This window comes from Telmatherina bonti (assembly GCF_933228915.1).
Source record: "Telmatherina bonti genome assembly, chromosome: 24".
NCBI classification, from domain to species: domain Eukaryota; kingdom Metazoa; phylum Chordata; class Actinopteri; order Atheriniformes; family Telmatherinidae; genus Telmatherina; species Telmatherina bonti.
In genome coordinates, this window is record NC_136633.1 from 27,520,261 (window position 1) to 27,544,794 (window position 24,534).

At 42.4% G+C, this 24,534-nt stretch overlaps 1 protein-coding gene across 1 annotated transcript in view; it reads left to right on the forward strand.

The window, feature by feature from the left end:
* The window catches only part of LOC306773825 (aryl hydrocarbon receptor-like), a 36,158-nt gene that overhangs the window by 8,096 nt on the left and 3,528 nt on the right, over positions 1-24,534 (forward strand). Inside the window, exons 2-10 of the mRNA XM_079263751.1 lie at positions 5,584-5,771; positions 13,635-13,825; positions 13,898-13,987; positions 17,754-17,868; positions 19,086-19,225; positions 19,313-19,509; positions 19,599-19,708; positions 22,375-22,516; positions 22,606-24,062. Of these exons, the coding sequence (XP_079119877.1) occupies positions 5,584-5,771; positions 13,635-13,825; positions 13,898-13,987; positions 17,754-17,868; positions 19,086-19,225; positions 19,313-19,509; positions 19,599-19,708; positions 22,375-22,516; positions 22,606-24,062 (2,630 nt within the window). The remainder of the gene's footprint in view (positions 1-5,583; positions 5,772-13,634; positions 13,826-13,897; positions 13,988-17,753; positions 17,869-19,085; positions 19,226-19,312; positions 19,510-19,598; positions 19,709-22,374; positions 22,517-22,605; positions 24,063-24,534) is intronic.

Genomic DNA, 24,534 nt, shown 5'->3' on the forward strand with positions numbered 1-24,534 from the left:
ACATACTTTTTCCTGTCTTTCCTTCTGTCTTTGTGTTATTTGGGGGGTGGGGGGGTGTTTTCCCTCCCTCCACTCAAATTAACATAGTTCTGTGTCACGCAAACGTTATGTAACTCTGCCATGTTAGTATTTTAGGAAAGGTGTTTCTCAGGGAGTTTATCTTTGTTTTCTTTGGGCAAATGATGCGGACTGAGCGAGTGACGAGTGAAGACGTTAAACCTGCAGTTACAGAGAGAGGCAGCAGTCCTGCCTTCACTTTTACGCTGCTTCGTAAAGGTCAGCTCATACATTTATGGGGAAATATTCATGCTGGAGATATTAAGAAAGAAAAGACAGAAGTCAGATGTAGGTAGAAATCTGCAATGCTGCTCTCACACTGCAGTTTGGAAAGCATTAATCCTGAGGTGTTCTCAGGCCAGTGGAGTCACATAGTCGCTCCAGCATTTCTTGGGTCTTCCTTGGGGTCCAGGAGGCCTCCCGACCAGATATCTGATCCACCTCATCTGGTCCCTGTGATGTGGAGGAACAGTTCTACTCTGATCTCCTCCTGGATGTCTGAGCTTCTGCCTCTAAGGGAATCCAGACTCCTGAGGAGGAAACTCATCCAGCTGCTTGTATCTGTGATCCTGGTCTCTACATCTGGTGATGAAATACCAAGACTAACCCCTTGTGAAACAAGTGTCAAATTACAGGTATTATACTGGTACGGGTGTCTGTTTTCTGGTAGAGGTCAGATTATCCTGCGCCATAGCTGCAGCAGGGAAAATGAGGCCACAATCGTATTTAGTTTCTATTGTTCTGTTAAGGTGTTGCTGCCCCGTCAGAGACAAAGTGCCTTTATGTGTGTGAAGGAGAGTGTTTCTTGAAGTTCAACACAACCCCAACATACACTCTGTCATGCAAAACACACCCCTTCCAGGACAGATCTGGCAGATAAAGCGAGTAGCAACAACACTGGCGGCTCATTGTTCTCGCAGGAGGATTGTACCATCAGGAATGTGGTGATAGCCATCTCGCCTTGATTCCTGATATGTCCTGATCTGGAGTATTATTGGAAGCAGATGTCTTATTTACAGGGAAGTGAAGGCGGGCTTTGTCATTTTTTTCTAAGTAACTGGTTCCTTTATAGACGTGCGGGAAAAACTGACATTACAGTCTTTGTAGGATTTTCAGCTTCCAGCGTAGCAACAGTTAGGTCTGGTCATGTGACCAAAAAGCTATTTTACATCTATATAACGAGTACAATGAATACAAAAAGTATTTCATCACGCGTGTTAGATGTCCGGACCAGCTTCATGCGACACCGATGTGCAGCATGAAGTAAAACATGGAGTTTTACCACGATGAAGCAAGGATCAGGTTTAATTACAGGATGAAGTGAAATGAAATGAAAAATACTTTATTTATCCCAAATTCAATACTGTAGTAGATATGGGTTGGAAAATCAAATAAAAAAATTGAAAATCTGGATTTTTTTTTGCTTCACAATTTTAAAATCGATTTTTTTTTGTCAAAATAATCAATTTTTTTCCAAATACATAAAAATAATCTATTATAAAATTTTTGTCATTTTTATTGTTTTTATTGATCTTTTAACTTGTCTTCTTGGGCATTATAGCAACAGAATGATTGTTTGGCTGCTGTGTTGTTATTTTCTAATTGAAATCAAGAAAAATTATGAGCAAAAAAGAAGTTGTCTCCATTTGTTTTTAATCTCCAAAAATCAGCTATATCAAAGAATTGTGAGAATCGCAATTTAAATCGAATCGGCACCCAAAAAATCGTAATCGAATCGAATCGGAACAAAAGCATATCGTCACAGCCCTAGTAGTAGATAATAATAACTAGAGGAGGTCTTGTTCCGGAGGCTGATGGCTGCTGGCAGGAATGATCTTCTGTATCTTTCAGTCTTACATCGGACCTGAAGAAGCCTCTCACTGAACACACTTTGTTGTTTCATCACTGTGTTGTGGAGAGGGTGTGAAGAATCCTCCATCATCTTCATCAGCTTGTGCAGCATTCTTCTTTGGACAATCAGCTCCAGCGGCTCCAGAGTTACTCCAAGCACAGAAGCAGCTTTCTGGATCAGTTTGTTGATTCTCTTCAAGTCTCTGGTTCTGATGCTACTACCCCAGCAGATGCTGCAAAGCTGACTGCACTCTCCACAACAGACTTATAGAAGATATGCAACATCTTGGTGCAGACGTTAAACCATCTCAGCTTCCTTAAGAAGTGCAGTCTGCTCTGACCTTTCTTGTAGATGTAGTCAGTGTTGCATTTCCAGTCCAGTTTGTTGTCCAGCTGAACTCCAAGATACTTGTATTCCTCCACCACCTCCACCTCCTCTCCCAGGATGGAAACAGTGCTTTGTTTATTCTTCTTCCTCCTGAAGTCAACAATCATCTCTTTTGTTTTGCTGCTATTTAATATGAGATGATTGTCACCGCACCATTTAACAAACTGACCGACCAGTTCTCTGTACTCTGCTTCTTGTCCATCCCTGATACACCCCACAACTGCAGAGTCATCAGAGTATTTCTGCAGATGACAGGACTCAGAGTTGTACTGGAAGTCTGAGCTGTACAGAGTGAAGAGGAATGGCCAGAGTACAGTTCCTTGTGGTGCACCAGTGCTGCTGACCTCCATCTCAGACACACAACTCTAATCTTCTTCATGCCTGATGCTCCTGACAGTTGTTGAGTTTGTCCTCCTGCGGGGTGGAGGGGTGGGGTGGCATGAGACACCTTATGTTGGGTTCTGGTGCAGATACAGCAGACGGTCCAGAATCTGTGGTTATCTTGTTTTCTACGTGTTTTTCTGTCTCCCCCTCGTTCTGTCTCTACTTTCTGTCCTTCTGTCCTCTGGTCGGGTCCTGCAGTACGGCGCAAACTCTGCAATACAAACAAAATAAACAAACAAATCGATAAGAATTCAGATTATCAAGGGGATCATTATATCTATAAAGCTCCTTTTGGCAAACCAGATGAACTCAGCAGCCGAACCATCATTCTGCTGCTTCAATGCTGGACAAGACGAGGTGGAAAACATAAGTAAACAAATAAAAATAAAGCTACCACAACCCATGAAGCCTCAGCTCATTATAACTGAGTTTACTTCGCTCAGAGACGAGTAGTAAACAAGTCCCAGAACACGTTACATCATTCTGCTCACCTGGTTCCCATGGCAACGTGATGTGAAGCAGATTACCTCTGGAGAAGGGAGAGACTCAGGGCTGATGGTTTTAAATGAATAAATCCACAAAGATGCCTGAAACATAATCAGCCGGTGCTGTTCAAGCTGCAGAAGAAGGGAAAGAAAGATGTTTGCGGCACTTTCTTGATATTTTCCATCTCATCTGTGTGTTATATTTACACTGCAGATGCAGCTTTGCACACACACGTCAGTGCACGGTGCTGGCTGCTATGCATTTACGTCAGCACATGTAGTCCTGCTCCATGGTTGGTGCACGTAGTCGGGCTGGACTTTGTGTGCAGTTAGTAGTCCTGCAGTTTAATCAACTTGAGATCTATTTGGCCAGTTAGCTAGTTAGGTAGCGAGCAGTGGAGGGTCTCACAGTCGTCTACTGGTATAGCTGGGCCATGTGACCTCAACTCAATATCATGATTAAGTTATGTTGATTATGATTAATTGGCAAATATTTCAGTATAATTTTATTTTTTAGTCCTCTTAGCAAAATCTTTTTGTTTCAGTTGTTTTCATTAAGAGCAGATATAATGTGTAAGTCTCATATGTAAGTCGCTTTGGATAAAAGCGTCTGCTAAATGACTGTAGAATAGAATAGAATAGATATAAAATAACTGAAATTAAACACACAATTGTAATATATATAGTTACTTATTAATAATTTTCTGTTTATTTAAGAAAAATTCAAATTTCCAAACATGCCTGACAGGACAAAGATTACATTGATTATTGGTTCTGAATATTTGTGTTGATTAATTTTTTATTAACTGCCCAGAGTTTCACAGTCGTCTTCAGGTCCATTTGGCTAGTTAGCTTGTTAGCAAAGAGTGATTTCACAGTTGTCTTCAGGTCCATTTGGCTAGTTAGCTTGTTAGCAGAGAGTGGTTTCACAGTTGTCTTCAGGTTCATTTGGCTAGTTAGCTTGTTAGCAAAGAGTGGTTTCACAGTAGTCTTCAGGTCCATTTGGCTAGTTAGCTTGTTAGCAGAGAGTGGTTTCACAGTTGTCTTCAGGTTCATTTGGCTAGTTAGCTTGTTAGCAAAGAGTGGTTTCACAGTAGTCTTCAGGTCCATTTGGCTAGTTAGCTTGTTAGCAAAGAGTGGTTTCACAGTAGTCTTCAGGTCCATTTGGCTAGTTAGCTTGTTAGCAAAGAGTGGTTTCACAGTAGTCTTCAGGTCCATTTGGCTAGTTAGTTTGTTAGCAAAGAGTGGTTTCACAGTAGTCTTCAGGTCCATTTGGCTAGTTAGCTTGTTAGCAAAGAGTGGTTTCACAGTAGTCTTCAGGTCCATTTGGTTAGTTAGCTTGTTAGCAAAGAGTGATTTCACAGTTGTCTTCAGGTCCATTTGGCTAGTTATCTTGTTAGCAGAGAGTGGTTTCACAGTTGTCTTCAGGTTCATTTGGTTAGTTAGCTTGTTAGCAAAGAGTGGTTTTACAGTTGTCTTCAGGTCCATTTGGCTACTTATCCTGTAGCAGGAAATGGTTTCACAGTTTATTTGTTTATTTGAGTTTGCACTTTAAAAGTAACAGTAGAACATTCATAGAGAAAAAAAGTAAGAGGAAAGGTTCAAAAGATAAACACTACGCGTAAAAATAATAATGTAAATTACAGTGCTGGAAACCCTATAGGGCTCATAGAAAACCTCATCATAATCTAAATACAAAATTAGATTAGGTAATTAATTAAACCATATAAAGGAAATACATGCAACGAAGCATAAAAAAACAAAAAACAAAAAAAACCAAACAAAAAAAACAATAACAAACAAACAAGCGTTGAATGCAAAATATTACAAATAAAATAAATATAACAGTAGAGCACAATTTAACATGATCCCACTGCAAATAGATGTTCTTCCAAATTCTTTTTGTAGACTAATAAAGAAGGTGATATGTCTCACAAAGTAATGTATTTATTCCATAAATGGACCCCTCTGAATTTAATGGAAAACTGACTTCTGGTGGTGTGACAAAGTGGTGTATGAAGAAGCTTAGATTGCCTTGTAAGTCTGAAATGAATATTTGAATTATGTTGGAAGTACTGTTGGAATTGATGAGGAACTAAGTGACCAAATACTGGACTTTGAAGAGATAAATACTTGTTTCTACAATGTTTATATCATAAACTGTCAAGATGGTCAGTTTAGTAAGTCGAACAACAGTCTTAACAGTATGGTTGGAACGAGTGGCTATTCTGGTGAAATGTTTCTGAGTTAAATAAAGTTTATTTAGGTAAGTGGGATAGCTGCTTGCCCAGACAATGTTGCAATAAAGTCATCTTTAGCTCCATTAGCTCCATTTGGCTAGTTGACTTGTTAGTTAGGGACAGTTTCACAGTCATCTTCATTTATGTCCTGACTTTGTACGTCTCTTTGCATCAACAGGCCCAAACCTCCACCACCCGATGGTGCCAAGTCGAACCCGTCCAAACGGCACCGCGACCGTCTGAACGGCGAGCTGGACAAGCTCAGCAGCCTGCTGCCCTTCAGTGAGGAGGTCCGGGCTCGGCTGGACAAGCTGTCAGTGCTCCGCCTCAGCGTTGGTTACCTGAAGGTGAAGAATTTCTTCAGCGGTGAGTTGCTGGAGGGGAAGACCGAACATGAATCTGCACCATTTTGGGAGGGTTTCAGAGAGTTTAAAGGGTGAATTTTATATTAGATGCATCACTGCTCCTTTTGTTTCCTTTGTAAGAACTACAGAACACTGACGAAGCTCATTTACTCAGTTTGTCTTTTAATGCTCAGATAGGGCTGACTGTGGAGGAAGATGAGCCCTAAATCTGGTGAGGGGCTGAATAACTATGTTTTCTGGTCAAACTGAATAAAATGAGCAGAGTTTCCGGTTGGAATGATGCAGAGCTGAAGAAGCTTTCGGATGGAACCTCAGGAGGAATGATGCTCTCTAACCTGACTCAGAAGATAAATCTCTGCTCTGTTTTATGGTTGTTGGTCAATTGACTTTCAACCTACCTCCTCTCTTTGTTCTGCTGTTTCTGAGTAACATGACAATGGTATCCAAACTGGTTTAAAGATGGTGTAGGGGGTTATATCGGTGCAGGACTGTGAAACTTGGCCCTTCTGGCTTACTGGATATTTGCTTATGGGAAGCGTGAAGTGTAACAGGAGGAGGTGTGCACATCTGTATGAATGTACACCTATATTCTGTAAGCTAACATGCTAACATAACTCTGGACAGCTGGAATGCAGCACAGACCTAAATAAACATTCTTACATGTTTTGTTTATATCTGTGCTCACAGACAAAACAATAACAGTAATTGATAATTACCGGACAAACAGTGGAAAGTTTCGTAATAAAGGTGTTCCTTTCATCTCATCTGTGTGGTTGCTCAATAATCTGGCCATTAAAATCTCGAGCTTCCTCCATTTAAACTCCTGAAACTGCCAAAGAAAAAAGAAAAGAAACCAAAAAACTGCACATTTCAGGCTTTTACTGAGTTTAAACATCTACGTTGCTGCTTTCAAGGTTTCACTTTCTCATTAGATGATAGGTTTACACATGCAGCATGGAGCAGTTTATTACTCTTTTATTGCCTTTTTCTGCAGAAAACGGTTGGCTGTGTGATGTAGATTCTCTATAAACAGGATGTTAATGTGCAGGAAACAACGTGCAGGTGTGAATATAAGTGTGAATATTTATCAGTATGATGTTAAGGGAGGTTATTTCTTTGCATCTGCTTCTCTAAAAGTGATGAAAAACACCAGGCAGCTAATTAAGCACTAAAAGTCCATTAAAACTCAAATAAATGTAACTTTAAAGACAGGAAATCATTAAAGGTGGAACCAATGAAAGGACCACACAGCTGAAGGAGAGTCCATTAAAATCTACTTTACAAGTTGATTTTAAAAGGTTTTGATGGAGCTCAGCTGTTCAGCAGTTCTTTTTCCTGAAGATTTCCACTGCTTCACTTCGCTTCGCATCGCTTCGCATCGCATCGCTTCGCATCGCTTCGCATCGCTTCGCATCGCTTCGCATCGCTTCGCATCGCTTCGCATCGCATCGCTTCGCATCGCATCGCTTCGCATCGCATCGCTTCGCATCGCATCGCATCGCTTCGCATCGCTTCGCATCGCATCGCTTCGCATCGCATCGCATCGCTTCGCATCGCATCGCTTCGCATCGCATCGCTTCGCTTCGCATCGCATCCAATCGCATCGCATCGCTTCGCATCGCATCGCTTCGCATCGCATCGCATCGCTTCGCATTGCTTCGCATTGCATCGCATCGCTTCGCATCCAATCGCATCGCATCGCTTCGCATTGCATCGCATTGCATCGCATTGCTTCGCATCGCATCGCTTCGCTTCGCATCCAATCGCATCGCATCGCTTCGCATCGCTTCGCATCGCATCGCTTCGCATCGCATCGCTTCGCTTCGCATCGCATCCAATCGCATCGCATCGCATCGCATCGCTTCCCATCGCATCGCTTCGCATCGCATCGCTTCGCATCGCATCGCTTCGCATCGCATCGCTTCGCATCACTTCCCATCGCATCGCTTCCCATCGCATCGCTTCCCATCGCATCGCTTCACATCGCTCCGCATCGCTTCACATCGCTTCGCATCGCATCGCTTAGCACGGCACCGCATCCCTTCGCATCACTTCGCATCGCATCGCTTCGCATCGCATCGCATCGCTTCGCATCGCTTCGCATCGCATCCCTTCGCATCGCTTCACATCGCATCGCATCGCTTCGCATCGCATCGCATCGCTTCGCATCGCATCGCATCGCATCGCATCGCCTCGCCTCGCATCGCATCGCATCGCATCGCTTCGCCTCGCCTCGCCTCGCCTCGCCTCGCCTCGTATCGCATCGCACTTTTCAAATCATCCAGCTTCACTCTGGTTCTGTTTGGTCCACTTAAAACCACCCAGGTCCACCTCCGCTGATAGTCTGGTTTGTCTGGAGCAGCGTGAGCTCTCCTTCTCACCCTGGTCCTTTTAAAATCTAAGTATCTCCTGGTTTTGACTAAAGTGATCTCTGGTCCGGTTGAAAACAGGTGTCTCCTGGTTCGGACTAAAGAAGTGAAGTCTGGTCTGGTTGAAAGCCAGGGATATCTGGTACCTTTCACTGGATCCTCCAGGTGGTTTTGTCCACCTGCAGCGTGAAATCAAACCAAAGGAAGGTGGGACTTTTCTCATCATTTCCTGTCCAACTGAGTCTCCCAGACAATCCTTGTGGGATTGTGTCCTAAAAGAAAGCAAACTGCAGATCAAAGTTTTTGTTAGATGGACAATCCCTCGCTGTGAACACCCTCAGTATGTCTACTGGTCAACTTCCCAGCATGCTTTTCAGTGAACAAAGATGACCTGTAGTGTCATGGGAAGGACAGCGTTGGATCGGTAGCATGTTTCACAATAAGAAATGCTCTGTCCCTCGTGTCGCCCTGGTTTGTCCTCAAGGTCCGAGATGAAGGACGGGGATGAGGATCAGCTGGAAAATACCAGAGGGTTCGATCCCAGCTCCAGGCCTCACAATGCTGGTATTGTTCCAGAGTTTCTGAGCCAGACATGTCATGTTCATCCATGTATTCATTTTCATCCTCATCTGTGTCTCTACGTCTTTTCTTCTTCCTTTCCCTCCACAGACCACAAAGCTGTTTTTTTAACTGATATGTTTGAGACGACATTCATATATTTAATTTCTGTAACGAAACAAAATCTGACTTCTGTCCTTTAGTTTCAACTGCTTCTAAGCATGTGTTGAGTAAACATGGAACACAGACACTGGTGTGTTCCTGAAAGGCTCAGAAGTCTAATGGGTCAGACTGGGCATAGCCTGCCTTAAAGGTGGAGTGCAAGATTTTCAATATTTTCAAAATAAATTAACTAAACAAATAACTACAATCATAATTAGATAGTTTTTTAAAAACATGTAGGTTCCAGTCTGTCCATATTTGATATGTTATTAAATTACAAGTTTAATTAATGACAAAGACCCTTCTTAAATGTTTGCCTACCAGTAAAAATAAAAGTGCTTTTTGTCATCATTAATAAAACTTGTAATTTAATAATGCATCAAATATGGACAGACTGGAACCTACATGTTCAAAAAACTATCTAATTATGATTGTAGTTATTTTATTAGTTAATTTATTTTGAAAATATTGAAAATATTACATGCTCCACCTTTAAAGTAATAAACCAGAGACAGAAAATTACTTTAAAGAGACGCCAAGCTCAGACTTACTAAGACTAGTTGAAGCTAACTGAGACTAACTGAGATGGTCTGAGGCCAAACTGAGGCTAACAGACTAACTTAGGTTAAATGAGGCTAACTGACACTAACTGAAGTCAACTGAGGAGGAGGCTAACTAAGACTAGCTGAGGCTAACTAAGACTAGCTGAGGCTAACGGAGGCCAAACTGAGCTGACTAAAATAACCGAGAATGAGGCTAACTGATACAAACTGAGGTGGTCTGAGACTAACTGAGGCCAAACTGAACCTATCTGAGGCTAACTATAAGTTAGGCTAACTGAGGTTAAAGTCGGATTAACTGAAGCTAATTAAAACTAAGGCTACCCGAAACTGAGGCTAACTTAGACTAACTTAAGCTAGTTGAGGTAGTCTTATGCTAACTGAAACTAAGGCTAACCGAGAGTAACTAAAGCGAAGTGAGACTAACTGAGGTTCTCTGAAGTTAACTGGAACTGAGGCTAACTGAGGTTAAACTCAGATTAATTTAGGCTAACTAGAATTAAGGCTAGCTAAAACTAATTGAGGCCAAACTGAGACTAACCTAGACTAACTGATACTAAGGTTGTATTAGGCTAACTGAAACTAAGACTAACTGAAGCCAAACTGACACTAAATGAGACTAGCTGAGGCTAACTAAGACTGAGGCTAACTGAGACTAACTGAGGCTAACAGACTAACTTAGGTTAGATGAGGCTAACGGCGGCTAACTGAGACTAACTGAGGCTAACAGACTAACTTAAGTTAGAAGAGGCAAAGTGAGGCTAACTGAGACTAACTGAGGCTAACAGACTAACTTAGGTTAGATGAGGCAAAGTGAGGCTAACTGAGACTAACTGAGGCTAACAGACTAACTTAGGTTAGATGAGGCAAAGTGAGGCTAACTGAGACTAACTGAGGCTAACAGACTAACTTAGGTTAGATGAGGCTAACTGAGGCTAACTGAGACTAACTGAGGCTAACAGACTAACTTAGGTTATATGAGGCTAACTGAGGCTAACTGAGACTAACTGAGGCTAACAGACTAACTTAGGTTATATGAGGCTAACTGAGGCTAACTGAGACTAACTGAGGCTAACAGACTAACTTAGGTTAGATGAGGCTAAGTGAGGCTAACTGAGACTAACTGAGGCTAACAGACTAACTTAGGTTAGATGAAGCTATAACTGAAGCCAACTGAGGATGAGGCTAACAAAGGCCAAACTGAACTGACTAAAATAACTGAGACTGAGGCTAAGTAAGGCTAATGGAGAGTTATGCTAACAGAAGCGAACTGAGGTCAAATCAAGTCAAACTGAGACTTTTTTCTTATTAAGTTTGCGACTGAGCTTTATCCATCGCTAATTGCGAAGGAAGATAAGGATGATTAAAAAAGAAAAAGATTGAGAACTTGTTTTTATCCGATCCTGATGTTTAGTTGTGGACTGAGTGCAGGAGGAGATGCCGTCATGACGATAGCATCAGACCTGCATACCCTCTGCAGACGGCAGTCATGTAGGAACCTGCCCAGGTATCTGGGGAACACCGAAATAACAGGAGTCTGGAGAAATACTGCTTTAAATCTGCAGATTGATAAATTTCTAATCATCTTGGATGCAATGCGGATCTGAATCCCCTGCAGACGGACCCGAGTCCCTGCAGACTGATTTATTAACTCTGATGTAGTGAAATTTCTTTGACTAAGTGGCATAAAACTTAACTGGTTTTACCTTTAATTATTTTAATATAATTGATTATTTTATTGTGATTTCTGCTATAAGTTGTCTTTTATGCTTCTTCACACCATGTGAGATGCTTTTAGTGTTTCATGTTAAACACTGAATTGTCTTGTACATGAAAAGTTCTGTGCAAATAAACTTACCTTTCCTCGAAATACCTTCACAATAGATCAATGACATACTTTTCACATTCTCACCACATACTCATCGCATTTACAGCTTTATCTGAAACGCTGCTGAGTTGTGTTCATAATGCAGCCAGCGACGTTAACGGTGTTACCGTAGCAACCATAGCGCTCTAGGAAGAGATGTGCAGAAAGAACTGACCCAACCTGTTGGACTGCATTCACCTCTGAGACAGTTTTTCCTCTTTTGACTTACTTTAATTTCTGAATTTGCCTAAACTCAGTAATATCACCCATGCCTGGTGAAATCTCCTACACCCTGTGTTATCATCTAACACCCAGTGGTACTGCCTACATTGGCTACAGTTACATGATGTTTTTTAATTCGGAATTAATAATTTGGAATTAGATAATTCAGAATTAACATATTCTCCTACGACTTTACATGGAAATAATAATTCCGAATGAATGTTTACATGAAACACGTCTGCACTTATTTCCTCTTTAGAGCGGCGGGTTGGGAAGGGTTCTGATTGGACAGAGGGTGCACGTGACGTATGACGTAGACCGGAAATAAACAAAGCTGGCTCCCTGCTTCTTGTCTTTTCAGTCGTAACTTGTAAAAACTACATAATAAGAATCGGTTTCACCGCTATTTTTATAATAAATGTGAAGTAGCAGCTCAACACGAGCATACTACTTCACTTTCTGCAGCAACTGAGAAGGAGAAGAAAGACAGACCACCGAACACGGGAGGCAAAACAGGACAGATTTCCAGTATTGCTTGAGACATCCAAACATGTGGAGAAGAGATCATTTTTCAGTCTTACATCTAGGACAGAATTCAGAATAGTTACTACTTATTTGTATAAGATTAAACTGTAGTAATTTGTGTCGACTGTTAGAACGATTGAGAGCTGCTACAAAGGTAGATTCTGTGTCTGTTTCCCATTTTAGTTTTGTTTCAGAGGTTTTATAATCTGTCAGGCTAATTAGTCTGTTGTAAATATAGGATAAGAGGCCTTTGTAGTTATGCTCGTCTGGGATCATATAGTCTGTCTCAGAATCCTCTAAAGGGATCATTTTCCCACCTTGCTGTACTCTAATGAAATCCCTGATTTGTAAATATTTTTCAAAAATGTGTAAAGGGAAGCCCAAAAGAGAGCCTCAGCTGCTCATAGGATCTCAAATTATTTTGATCATAGAAATGACCAAAGGTGCATATACCTCTGCTATACCATTCTTGGAGATGCCGTCTCTCATTGCTCCAGATAAAGCCGGATTAAAATAAAATGGGATGGAATTGTATAGTGTATTGGTGTTTTGAAACTTTACTTCAACTTCATCCCAAATTGTAGATGTGTGTATTACCAAATGATTTGAGGTTACATTATTTTTGCTTGTGATTAGAATTAATTATGGGTTGTTGTTTTTTTAGTTAATAGATGGAATACTTGCTAGTATTTTGTCTGTATGGGATTGTATAGGTCTTTCTTCCAAATCCAGATAGCTCTAGGTTTAGCAGCCAAGTAATATAGATGGAAGTCCGGTAAATTCCGCCCACCCTGTTCAGTTGGTCGACACAGAATTTTCAGCTTGGTTCTGGGAGTTTTACAATTCCATAAAAATCAGGATATCGGTCTGTCCAGCATTTTTAAAAAGTATTTCAGGATTGGTGTTGGGAGAGCTTGAAATAGGTAAATGAATCTGGGTAAAATATTTATTTTAATGCAGTTTATGCAGGATGGTGTGTTTGGGAATCAACCAATTAGAGGATGGTATGAGTCATCCAATACTCTGCCACTCACTGGAGAACAAATATTTCATTTATTTATTCAGAGATTACAAAAAGTCTCAGTATCACGGAGATGATATAATGGAAACCAGTGGTATGCAGGTAGGACTGGTAGGTACAACACCAACTACCAAACTTAAGAGTTCACATTCAGTTTAAAACTGTTTCCTCAACTTGAACCCACCTGCTTCCTCTCTCTGAGGAAATTTAAGGTAACAGGAGGATAGTTTCCTCCTTAGTGACAGGAGGAAGAGGAAGATGAGGAAGAGAGTGACAGGACACACTCCGTCCTGATAGAAGATGGTGAAAAAGGAGAACCCTTTTTTTTGGCTTTCCTAGTTGTAAATCAGATCGTTGTGGGGATCGTTGAGAGGGTTTCTCTTCTGGATGGAAATCTGATAAAAAGATCTCCAATTTCTTTTCTTCTTGATGGTTTAACTCTCCAGGTGTACCCTGCCTCTCGCCCAGTGGTTGCTGGGATAGGCTTCATCTTCCCCGCGACCTTTAATTGGAATAAGTGGTTCGGAAATGAATGAATGGTTTAACTCATGGCATGTTAATTTCTTCTTCTAACTTGCAGCCACAGGGAAGGCAGGCCAGAGCAGCTCCAGTGGGACCAATGAGCAGGACCTGATGCTCAGAGGACACAACCAGGATGTTCCTGCTACGTCCATCTTGACTAAACCCCACTGCTCTGCTTTTTCCTCTTCTTCTTCCATGGTGACCTCCATTGATAGCGTCAGGTTCTCAGAAGGAGACCTCCTGCTTCAGGTTAGGTTTCATATAAACTTGACTGAAAGGAAAAAAATTACAGTGATTAAGAAGATTCTTTCTGGTGTGCAGGCGCTGAACGGCTTTGTGTTGGTGGTGACGGCTGAAGGTTATGTCTTTTACACCTCACCCACTATCCAGGACTTCCTGGGCTTCCATCAGGTAAAACCAGCTGACAAATAAAGCTAAAAAAATGCATCATCATCATCATGATCAAACACCTGCCATCATCTAACAACCGTTACACCTGCTAAGACCTGCTAGCATCACAAAACATCCGATTAAACCTGCTAATATCAGGAAACAGCTGCTAATACCTGCTAGCATCATAAAACACCCGATCAAACCTGCTAACATCATGTAACACTTGCTAATACCTGCTAGCATCATCAAACAACTGATCAAACCTGCTAACATCACAAAGCACCTGCTAATACCTGCTAGCATCATGAAACACCCGAACAAACCTGGTAACATCACGTAACATCTGCTAATACCTGCTAGCATAATATAACACCCAATTAAACCTTCTAACATCATGTAGCACCTGCTAATACCTGCTAGCATCATCAAATATCTGATTAAACCTGCTAACATCACGTAACACTTGCTATCATCATCACCCCTAACCCTAAACTGCTAATACCCTCTAGCATTATAAACTGATTAAACCTTCTAACATTATGTAACACCTGCTAATACCCACTAGCATAATCTAACACCCGATTAAACCTGCTAACATCACATAACACCTGCCAATACCCTCTAGCGTCATCAAACAGGCAAGTAAACGTGCTAACAGAGGCTGCAACTACTAAATTTCCCAAGTTGGGATTAATAAAGTACTTCATTATGATATTAAGTAAAACATACAGTGGTGTTTTCAGATACAGATGCTGTGACACACCAACAAACAATTTAAGATTTAAAACACAGGCACTGTTTCATGGTCTCACACTGTCTATCCCTCAGGATAGATCGAAAAGTTCCAAGTGGAATCAATTTGGAAGGTTTAGTTCAGCCAGTAAAGTATTCCACGCAGAAAGGGCAGCAAAGCTGAAAGCTCTTTCTCCAAACTCTGTTCTTACCCTTGGAACAGACTAATGACGTGCAAGAACACAAGGCATGGTAACAGCTTGTTATCTGCAATAAAGTGCACAAGTAAGAGGGAATCAACCCTGAAAGAGCCTAATAAATAAGGATCAACAAATGAGCATATCTGCCAGCAGTCAGAGAAGGCGAGTTCAAGTAGAATTCACCATGGTGGCTGAGACAACTGCAGCCGTAACAAATCTCAATGCTGAGTTAAATAGTGTCAGGACTGGAGACATTGGGACAATGCACTCAAATAAAACACATTTAGTCAATAACATGTAAAAAGGTTGGTGTCACTAATTTCTCTCTGACCTTGAGAGAAAAATAGGTTCCCAAGCTTTACATAGAGTTTTGTTACAAAATTATTTATAAATGCTTTGAATAAAATCTTGATCTAGAATAAAACCCAAGTACTTTTAATGTTAAACCTGCTCTATAGATTTTCCTTTGGATGTTATTTGTAATATTCTGTGTTAGCATCTTTGGATAAGAGAAAACCATGACATTGGTTTTATCTGTGCCCTGCGATGGACTGGTGAGCTGTCCAGGGTGTACTCTACCTTTTGCCCAAAGACTGCTGGGATAGGCTCCAGCTTCCCCACAACCCTTCATCGGACTAAGCGGCTCAGATAATGAATGAATGAATGAAAGGTTTTATCTGTGTTTAATGCCAATTTAAGATCATATAAACGTGACTGAATAACATTAAATGCAGCTTGCATTTAATGTTAGTGAGGTTGAACAGCAATAGATTATAGTGTCATCTACATAAAAATGATACTTTGAATTTGACAAATTATTACAAAGATTATTTATGTAGACTAAAAATAAAATGGGTCCCTAAACTGAACCTTGAGGCTCCCGTTTGGTGGCATCCAGAAAAGGAGAGGTTGTTTCCGAAGCTTTATCAGTTATCTGACAATGTCTAGTTTTGGGAGCAGACTCCTGTTGTTTAAACGAAATAATCCCAGGCTTGTCCTGGTTCTGAATTCACCAGAAGTACTAATGTTATTTAAGAGTGCATTCACATCAGGACAGTCCGCTAGCCTCTGTCCGAATGGGGACTCGGCTCAGCTGCAGTGGGGTGTATCCATACGGACAGAGATCGTGTTCACGCTGCACTTTGGTCAGACCATTAGAATAATATATCCCCATTCCCACCAGAGGTGGCGCTGCACAAGTATTTAGCAAAAGAGAGGACAAGACCCGCGTGAAGAAGAAAACTCCACCTGCGAGTAAAACAGATGAAACTATGGCTGTTTTGGGTTTTTATTGTGTCTTATGCAAGTATACTGCAGAAATCCACTGCAACAATGGACGCAGTATGAACACCAGACGAGGCAGAGGACCCTTAGCGCCATCGCTATGGATTTACCCATAATGCAACGCTACGCCACATGCAGGAAGGGACTTGTTTTGTAGTCTGCCTGAAACTGGCCAAGACCTGTGTTTGTAGGCGGACCGAGTCGCTTCTTTGGTCCAAAGTCGAGTCGCTTCTTTGGTTGTACATTGCCTGATAACAGGAGTAAAAAACAGCAGGCGTTAGATGTCAGGAGGTGCTAGCAGGTGTACTCGTGTGTAAAAAGGTGTGTTAAAAACAGGAGTATGCTTACAACCGCAAGCATCATCCTACTCCCGATTAAACCTGCTAACATTATCTAACACGTGAGTACACCTGCTAACACCCGATAACACTTGCTTACATCGTTCAATGCCTGCTAACAACTGTTAAAATTCGCCAACATCATTAATACCTGCTAATACTTGCTAGCAACACCAGCTTACACCTGGTAACATCATTGAACACCCGAGTATACTTGCTAACACCTGCTAGCACTTCCCAATATCATCTAACACCTGTTAACACCGGATAACATCATCTAATTCCTGCTAACTGTTTTTTGGGAAGGGTGTGAGTTATCCAGTCATTAAATCCACCTTAAATTCCGCACCTTAAAAATGCTGTTTTAATGGGATAAAGTCTCAGAAGAGTGCAGATGGAAAAACAGCTTTTCTCCTCGAAATATTCTTAAAGCTCTGCTTGAGAAACATTGCAGGTTCTTCAACAGCTACTGGAAGTAGTCCAGCACTTCCAGTTCAAATGCAGAACTAAGAGGTCAGATAAAGGTCACGGTGGTTCAGTTAGAGTGAAGACAAACTGAATCTGAAGATCTGCTGTTATCTTCAGGGCAGAAAACATCCATGGACATAAACAGCACGTTTCCACTCCACTGACCTCATAAACTTTCATCTTCCTCTTCAGACATCCTGCGTTATCGTTCATCCAGATTCCTCTCAGATTCTATGTCTGTGAAAGTGGATTTGTCATGGTGAACGTCCAACAGGAAGAAAGCTCTACTTTCATCAGCATTTATCCCCGAGTCAGATCCACATATGACCTCCTCAAATCATTCATTTCTAAATGCTACAAAGAGACAAACAGGGTTTGTTCATATGAACCTAAACAGCTGAACTCATCATCGGAAGTTTCCTCTGATCACACCAGCTCTTATCCAAAACTAGACAAGATCGTCCTGAATCGCACAACCGTGTCGGTTTCTGGAAATTTTGAAAAAGAAATGGAAAATAAAAGCAAATCAGTTCTAATTACTGTCTCATCAGATGGACCAGTCAGAAAACGAGATGGATGGTTGTTCAGGTCGTGTGACCTTTGACCAGGCCGAAGGACGGTTTTGGTGAAACTGTCAGAAAATTAAACACAGGAAATTATCTGTAATTCAGAAGAGTAAAGAGAAAGAACAAATTAAAGTCAGATTAAAACCCTTTTACAACACGGAAAAGTAATGAAGACTTGGGTTCATTTCTTCCTCAGTCGGACGTCCTTCATCAGAGTGTGTTTGAGCTGATCCACACAGACGACCGAGCTTTCTTCAGACGGCAGCTTCACTTATTCCTCAACCCGACTCCACATGGCTCCGGGAATCCCAGTAAGTCAACTGGTAATCCCAGTAAATCCACTGCTAATCCCTGTAAATCCTGTTTCTTTCATAGTTAACTCAGTGATAATCCCAGTAAATTCTTTGGTAATCCAGATAAATCTACTGTTTTTCCCAGTAAATCCTCTACTAATCCCAGTAAATCTTGTTACTATCGCAGTTAATCCAGTGATAATTCCAGTAAATCTTTTGGTAATCCAGAAAAATCCAGTTTTTTCCAGTAAATCTACATGTAATCCCAGTAAATAATTTGGGTATCCCAGTAAATCCACTGCTAATCCCTGTAAATCTTGTTACTATCACAGTTAATTCAGTAATAATCCCAGTAAATCTTTTGGTAATCCAGATAAATCCACTGTTTTTCCCAGTGAATTCAGTGGTAATCCCGGTAAATCCTCTGCCAATCCAAGTAAATCTTGTTACTATCACAGTTAATCCAGTGATAATTCCAGTAAATCTTTTGGTAATGCAGAAAAAAATCTAGTTTTTCCCAGTAAATCTACATGTAATCCCAGTAAATCATTTGGGTATCCCAGTAAATCCACTGCTAATCCCTGTAAATCCTGTTATTATAACTGTAAATTCAATGATAATCTCAGTATATCTTTTGGTTATCCAAATACATCCACTGTTTTTCCCAGTAAATCCTTTGGTAATCCCAGTAAATCCTCACCTAATCCCTGAAAATCCTGTTCCAATCACAATAAATTTTGTGACAATCCAGGTAATTTGACCGTTAATCCCAGTAAATCCACTAGTAATCCCAGTTAATATACTGGTAATTGCAGAAAACATTGTGTTAATCCTAGTAAATCTTCCCGAGTGTGCAACCAGCCAATCAGGGCAGCTTCGTGTTGCTCCATGTCTTTGATTGGCTGAAAATGTCTTCATATTTTGTGTTTTTTTTTTTTTGTCCTGCTCAGGCTGAACTTTCTGGCTCATGTTTTAATTCCTTCTGAACATAATTTTCTCCTCTTTATTGATTTTTTTTCTTTGGTTTGTAAACGTGTTTCACTTTAATAGAAAACTTTATGATGAACAGAATCGGTAATTGATGGATTGACGTAGCAACTGGTTGGTTTGGCAGCAGCTGAGATGCTGTCAGGATATCTGGATGCAGCTGGTTGAAACTTGGAAGAACTGATCTGTTTTTTAGAACCTCATCAGGCCCTCATCTTCCTCGGTCTAAGGTTTCTTCCTCTCTGCAGGTGATCAGAGCAGCGCTGAGACCAGCAGCAATGTGACGACCTACAACCCTCAGACCATCCCTCCTGAGAACTCCTCCTTCATGGAGAGAAATTTCTGCTGTCGTTTCCGCTGCCTGCTGGACAACTCCTCCGGCTTCCTGGTAAAACCCGACCTTCCTCTGTCCGCTGCCGCTGCCGCCGCCGCATGCGCAGCCCTGCAGTCACGTCTTTTCTCTGTTCGCCTTCAGACTCTGAACTTCCGCGGACGCCTGAAGTTCCTTCACGGCCAGAGCCAGTCATCGGAGGACAGGACGTCGGTCCAGCTGGCTCTGTTCGCCATCGCCACACCACTGCAGCAACCCTCCATCGTGGAGATCCGCACCAAGACACTCCTTTTCCAGACCAAACACAAGCTGGACTTCATGCCTCTGGGCATCGACAGCAGGTAGAGCCGGAACGCAGAGCTGTACCAGACGTCAGAGCAGTTCCAGAAATGAAGAAGCAGGTGTGAACGGGTTGTGTTCCTCTGTGCAGGGGGAAGGTGGTTCTGGGTTACAATGAGATGGAGCTCCGCATGAAAGGTTCAGGCTACAGCTTCGTCCACGCTGCTGACATGATGTACTGCGCCGACAAGCACCTAAGAAGTACGTCTCCTCCTTCTCCAAGCCAACTTTATTTATAAAGCACTTTCTGACGGCCACTGCTGAACAAAGTGTTTGTGTTTAACGTGTCAGAGCAAGGTGGACGACCGTAACTTCAGCTAAAACATGGAATAGTTCTCATTTCCTTCAAACGGTGCAGCCAGAGAGCTTCACAACAAAAACCAGCACTAACATGGTTAAAGTCCTCAAAATTCTGAAGAAATTTATTTATTTTAGAGGAGATTTATCTGTAAATACTAATGAAGACACACAATACATACTTTCCATGTTGGAAATTGTCGTGTTGGATAAAGGAGGTCAGGGCTGCGACGATTACTCGGGTAACTCGAGTACAAAAATTGATCGAGGCAAATTATCTGCCTCCGTTTAATTAATATCACGTGGTGATATATTTTAATTTCTGCATCATGGCGGCGTTCTCAGACCACTGCGCTGTTCGGAGGGACGACATCACTGTTTCAGTAAACATATAAAACATCTAAACATGTATAAAATCTATAAAAGCAGAACCTGTGGCCTACGGTGTGTCTGTACAGTCTGACTGTTTCAGCCGGACTGATGACGGACGTTTCCACCAGCAGCGGCGAGCGCTTTGCTTTCTGTCTGAAGATCCTCCTTGCTTTGGTCTCTAATGGCAGAGAATGAAGAAGAGGGGCGGAAAAGACCGAAAACGTCGCAGTGTGGGACCATTTCTCACTGAAAAGGACAGAAAACGTAGTGCAGTGTGTGTTGCAGCACCTGAAAGGAAAACACCCCCAAAGATTCAGCTTTGCGAAACTTCCTATAGAATCTCTGTGTTCCCTTTGGTTGTCTCTCAGGTAGAAAGTAGAAGGAGCACTTCGTTGTGGGACTGAATATGCAGCATTTTCTTTTTGCAGCTGTTTTTCTTTATGCAGCGCTTTTCTGTATTTGCAGTTTGTTTCTTTATTCGTGGCGCATTTTTCTTCTTTGAATTATGTTCTTGGATTTGCAGCGTTCTTCTGTACATGCAGCGTTTCCCGCTTGCATTTCTATTCTTAAATGCAGCTGTTTTTCTACATGTTTTACACCCGTCGGCCACCATAGCTTACGAATTATAGTAAAAAAAAAAAATATATAATCGTTAGAGTAATTGATTACTCGTAAGAGCAATCGACAGAGTACCCGATTCCAAAAGTACTCGATAGTTGCAGCTCTTGCTGGGTGATATGACCCGATACAGCTCATCTTATATCCCCATAAGTTATGGGGAAACGTTGGAAAACGTTAAGAATGTTTGTGTCATGTTTGTGTCATGTTTGTTCTACTACAGAACCATATCAAAACAAAAATATATTTTCCTCCCCCATCTTTTTCCATTTTCAAACATTTTTGAAAAAGCTCCAGGGAGCCACTAGGGCAGCGCTAAAGAGCCGCATGCGGCTCCAGAGCCGCGGGTTGCCGACCCCTGCCCATAACCACATAAACTGTAACGTTGTGTCAGTCATCAGTTATGTATCAGATGTTGCTAGGCAACAGCAGCAGTGATCTCCTTCCATCTGGGGGAACTATGGCCGTATGACGTTCCACAGGTAAATACCTGCTGCAGCGTCTGGAGTTTATTATGAGCTTTCGCCTCCAGCTGACGCTGCTTTTATTGACTCTATTCTTTATTCTGTGTTCTTTATCCTGATTCCTGCAGGTGATAAAATGAGTTAGTTGTGTCGGAGTCCGTTGTTGGGACTGTGAGCTAGTCTGTTGTCGGTTCCACGTCACTCTTTTTATATCCAAACCGCATCCAGACAGAAATTTCCCTCTTTGAAGAAGAATCTCTTCAGTTTGGGTTGGCTGCTCATCTTTTAGTGAATTATCCTCTGAAACACGTCTGCTGCCGTCTTCCTCCATGTTTGTTTATGTATTGCAGCGTGCCGTAAAATACTGCAGTAAAGGACGTTATCATGGCGTAAACGATAGAGCCTCATATGAAACATTTTCGATCGTCCATAACAATATATATCGTCATATCGCCCAGTTCTAAAAGAGATGTTAGTTTAGGATGCGGTAACGATGTCTAAAATTCTACTTACACAAAAGACTAAAAACAACTTAAAATAAATTCTATGTAAATCCTACAAAACTAGAACTTTTACAGCCGAACTGTTTATGTTTAGCATATCTCATACTGGCGCTAATGCTAACTAGACTGTGTTGGTCTTTGTTATCAGTCCTTAAAAACTGTGGGTCTTCAAATGAAAGCAGCTGAGAACAGTCCTTTGTCCAGATAAAGGTCCAGCTGTGTCTGGTCTGGTCTTGTGCTGAGCTGCTCTTAAAATTAAGGAAGCATGATGCTACTTCTCATTTGAAGCTAGTCAGGCATGCTAACAATGTAGCTCTTCTGGTGGTAAAATCGTAAAATGGTAAAATATGAAAAAACCTGAAAACATTTTTCCATCTGAACTGTGGACAATGTTGTTAGAGAGAATATATAATGTATTATATTTATGTGATATATATATACAGATAGGAAGTATTTAAAGAGAACTTAAGTAATATGAAAAATAAAAACTAAAAAAAAAAAATTTTGTAAAAATTTCCAGATATATTCCAAAAATGTCCTGAAATGCTTGAATTGTTTATTTTGAAATACATATTTTGTGTGTACGTTGACATAACTGTCGTCAAAACTCCAGTGATGAAAACTGGGGACACTGGTTTCACCATCTTCCGCCTGCTGGCCAAGTCTGGGAAGTGGGTATGGGTCCAGTCCAATGCCCGGTTGGTGTATAAAGGAGGGAAACCGGACTTCATCATAGCTCGGCAGCGGGTGTTGACGTAAGTCTGGGCAAGTTCCACATTGTTCCAAGGATTTGTTTCTTCGGCTGATAATGGGACTGATCTCATGCTCGTCTTTTCTCCCACAGGTCGGCGGAAGGGGAGGAGCAACTCCGCCTCCGACAGCTGCAGCTACCGTTTAACTTCGCCACTGGAGAAGCCCTCCTGTACGACACGCTTCCCAACATCGAGGTTCCTGAGCCGTGCTCTTCCCCCAAGAAGAGGAAACTGGACAGCAACACTGTCAGCTGCAACTCCATCCTGGGTTCCCTGCTAAGTCAGGACCAATCCATTTACTGTCAACACGGCAGTCCCAACACCCTCAGCTCCCTCACAGACATAGCTTTCCAGGACAGCCACGCCACCGTCAGCATTCCCAGAGATGCCGCCTCCAAGCCTGCTGCCGCAAGCCTGCTGAAGATGGACTCCCCAGCTTGGGACATGATAGAGACCCTGCAGGAGATCCTGGGAGACAACCAGCTAATGGACACCGTGGACATCGGGCCTGAGGAGCTGCAGAGCTGGGAGGATGCCCTGCAGAAGGTGGACTTAATGGCCGGTAGCTTCGGCGAAGATCTCAGCGACATTCTCTGCAAAGACGTCCTGTCTTACGTGGAAGAGCAGCTCCGAAAGGAAGAACAGCACAGACCAGAACTGGACAACCCTGCGGCGGCCCTACCGAATCCAGGCTGGCCTCTACAGGCCGAGAAACAGCTTCTCCCAAACGGAGGCCAGATGGCGGCAGGACGGCCTCCTTTAGCCTTTGGAGCCATGAAGCTGAGCCACATGGACTTCAGTCCCCTCAGTTCAGGGTCTCAGCCAACGCTTTTGCCTTCTTCTGATTCCAGCTCTGGAAAGATCAACAGTCCAATGCTGTTCAACCCCTCCAGCTGTCGTCATGACGATCAGAATCAGCTGAGGACTGTTCAACTCAATCCTGGGTACAACATTGGAGGGTTCCCAGTAGGACTAGCTTCATCCGGCCACATGACTCCAGCAGCACAGAGGCAACCTTACAATCCAATGGTCACCAACCACCAGGACTCAGCAGGACAGTCCACTCCAGGTTTCACCTGTCAGGGCTGGAACGTCTCCAGTCCAAACCCAGTCCATAGTATTCCATGTGAAGCATATCCTTCCCAGTCCAGCTGCTTTGGCCTGCAAACCAGGCAATCCCAAAGACCGCCGAGGCAGCAGCTCTCAGGTGGACACCCGTCTGGATTTCAAATGGACTCTATGGACATCAAGCCAATATTGAGGATTCCAGAGACTTCCACCTCACAGCAAGACTGTATGTTCATGAATGCCGCAGCTGCTCTTCAGCTCAGTCAGGCAGGGATAGACACCACCCAGATCCGCTCTAGGAGCTTCCCCTGCTTCTACCCTGACGTTTCTGGAGGTACATCCATCCTGCCTGGAACAGCGATCCCAGATCCGGACGAGGTGGTGTTGTCCTGCCTCGGACCGGATGGTCTGAACCCCAACACCATGCTGGCGCAGCAGCAGCAGCAGCAGCAGCTTCGAAACTTCACCAGAAAGCTTGCAGGTAAAATTACATTTTAATCAGGTTAGTGATCTGGATTTGCGTCTGCATTCAACAGATGACTGACATGTTGGGAGACTCCCTGCTTCTGATGGGGGACTCCATTATTCTACTGGACTGGGAAGGACTGGGAGGGACGTTTTGGTACGCGTTGTTGTTGTGGACGCCGCCATTTCTATGTACATTACCACCCAGTAGAGACACTGTTGGGCATGTGTGCGACTCGGTAGAGATTATGATGAAGTGAGATGCCTCACTCCGTTGGAAAAATGCTTCTCGTGACAATAGTCGATAATGTAATTCCTTGTCGATTATTTTTGTGGTTGATTTTGGTCGACGAATTGTTGCAGGCATAGTGGTCAGCAGGCTCTATGTTGCCTCTGCTGAAGGTGTGAGGATGAGAGGAAGTGATGCAAGAAGTACAGTGATGTCCTGTGACCTTTAACCCCGGGAACACAGCCTTGCTTTCCTGACG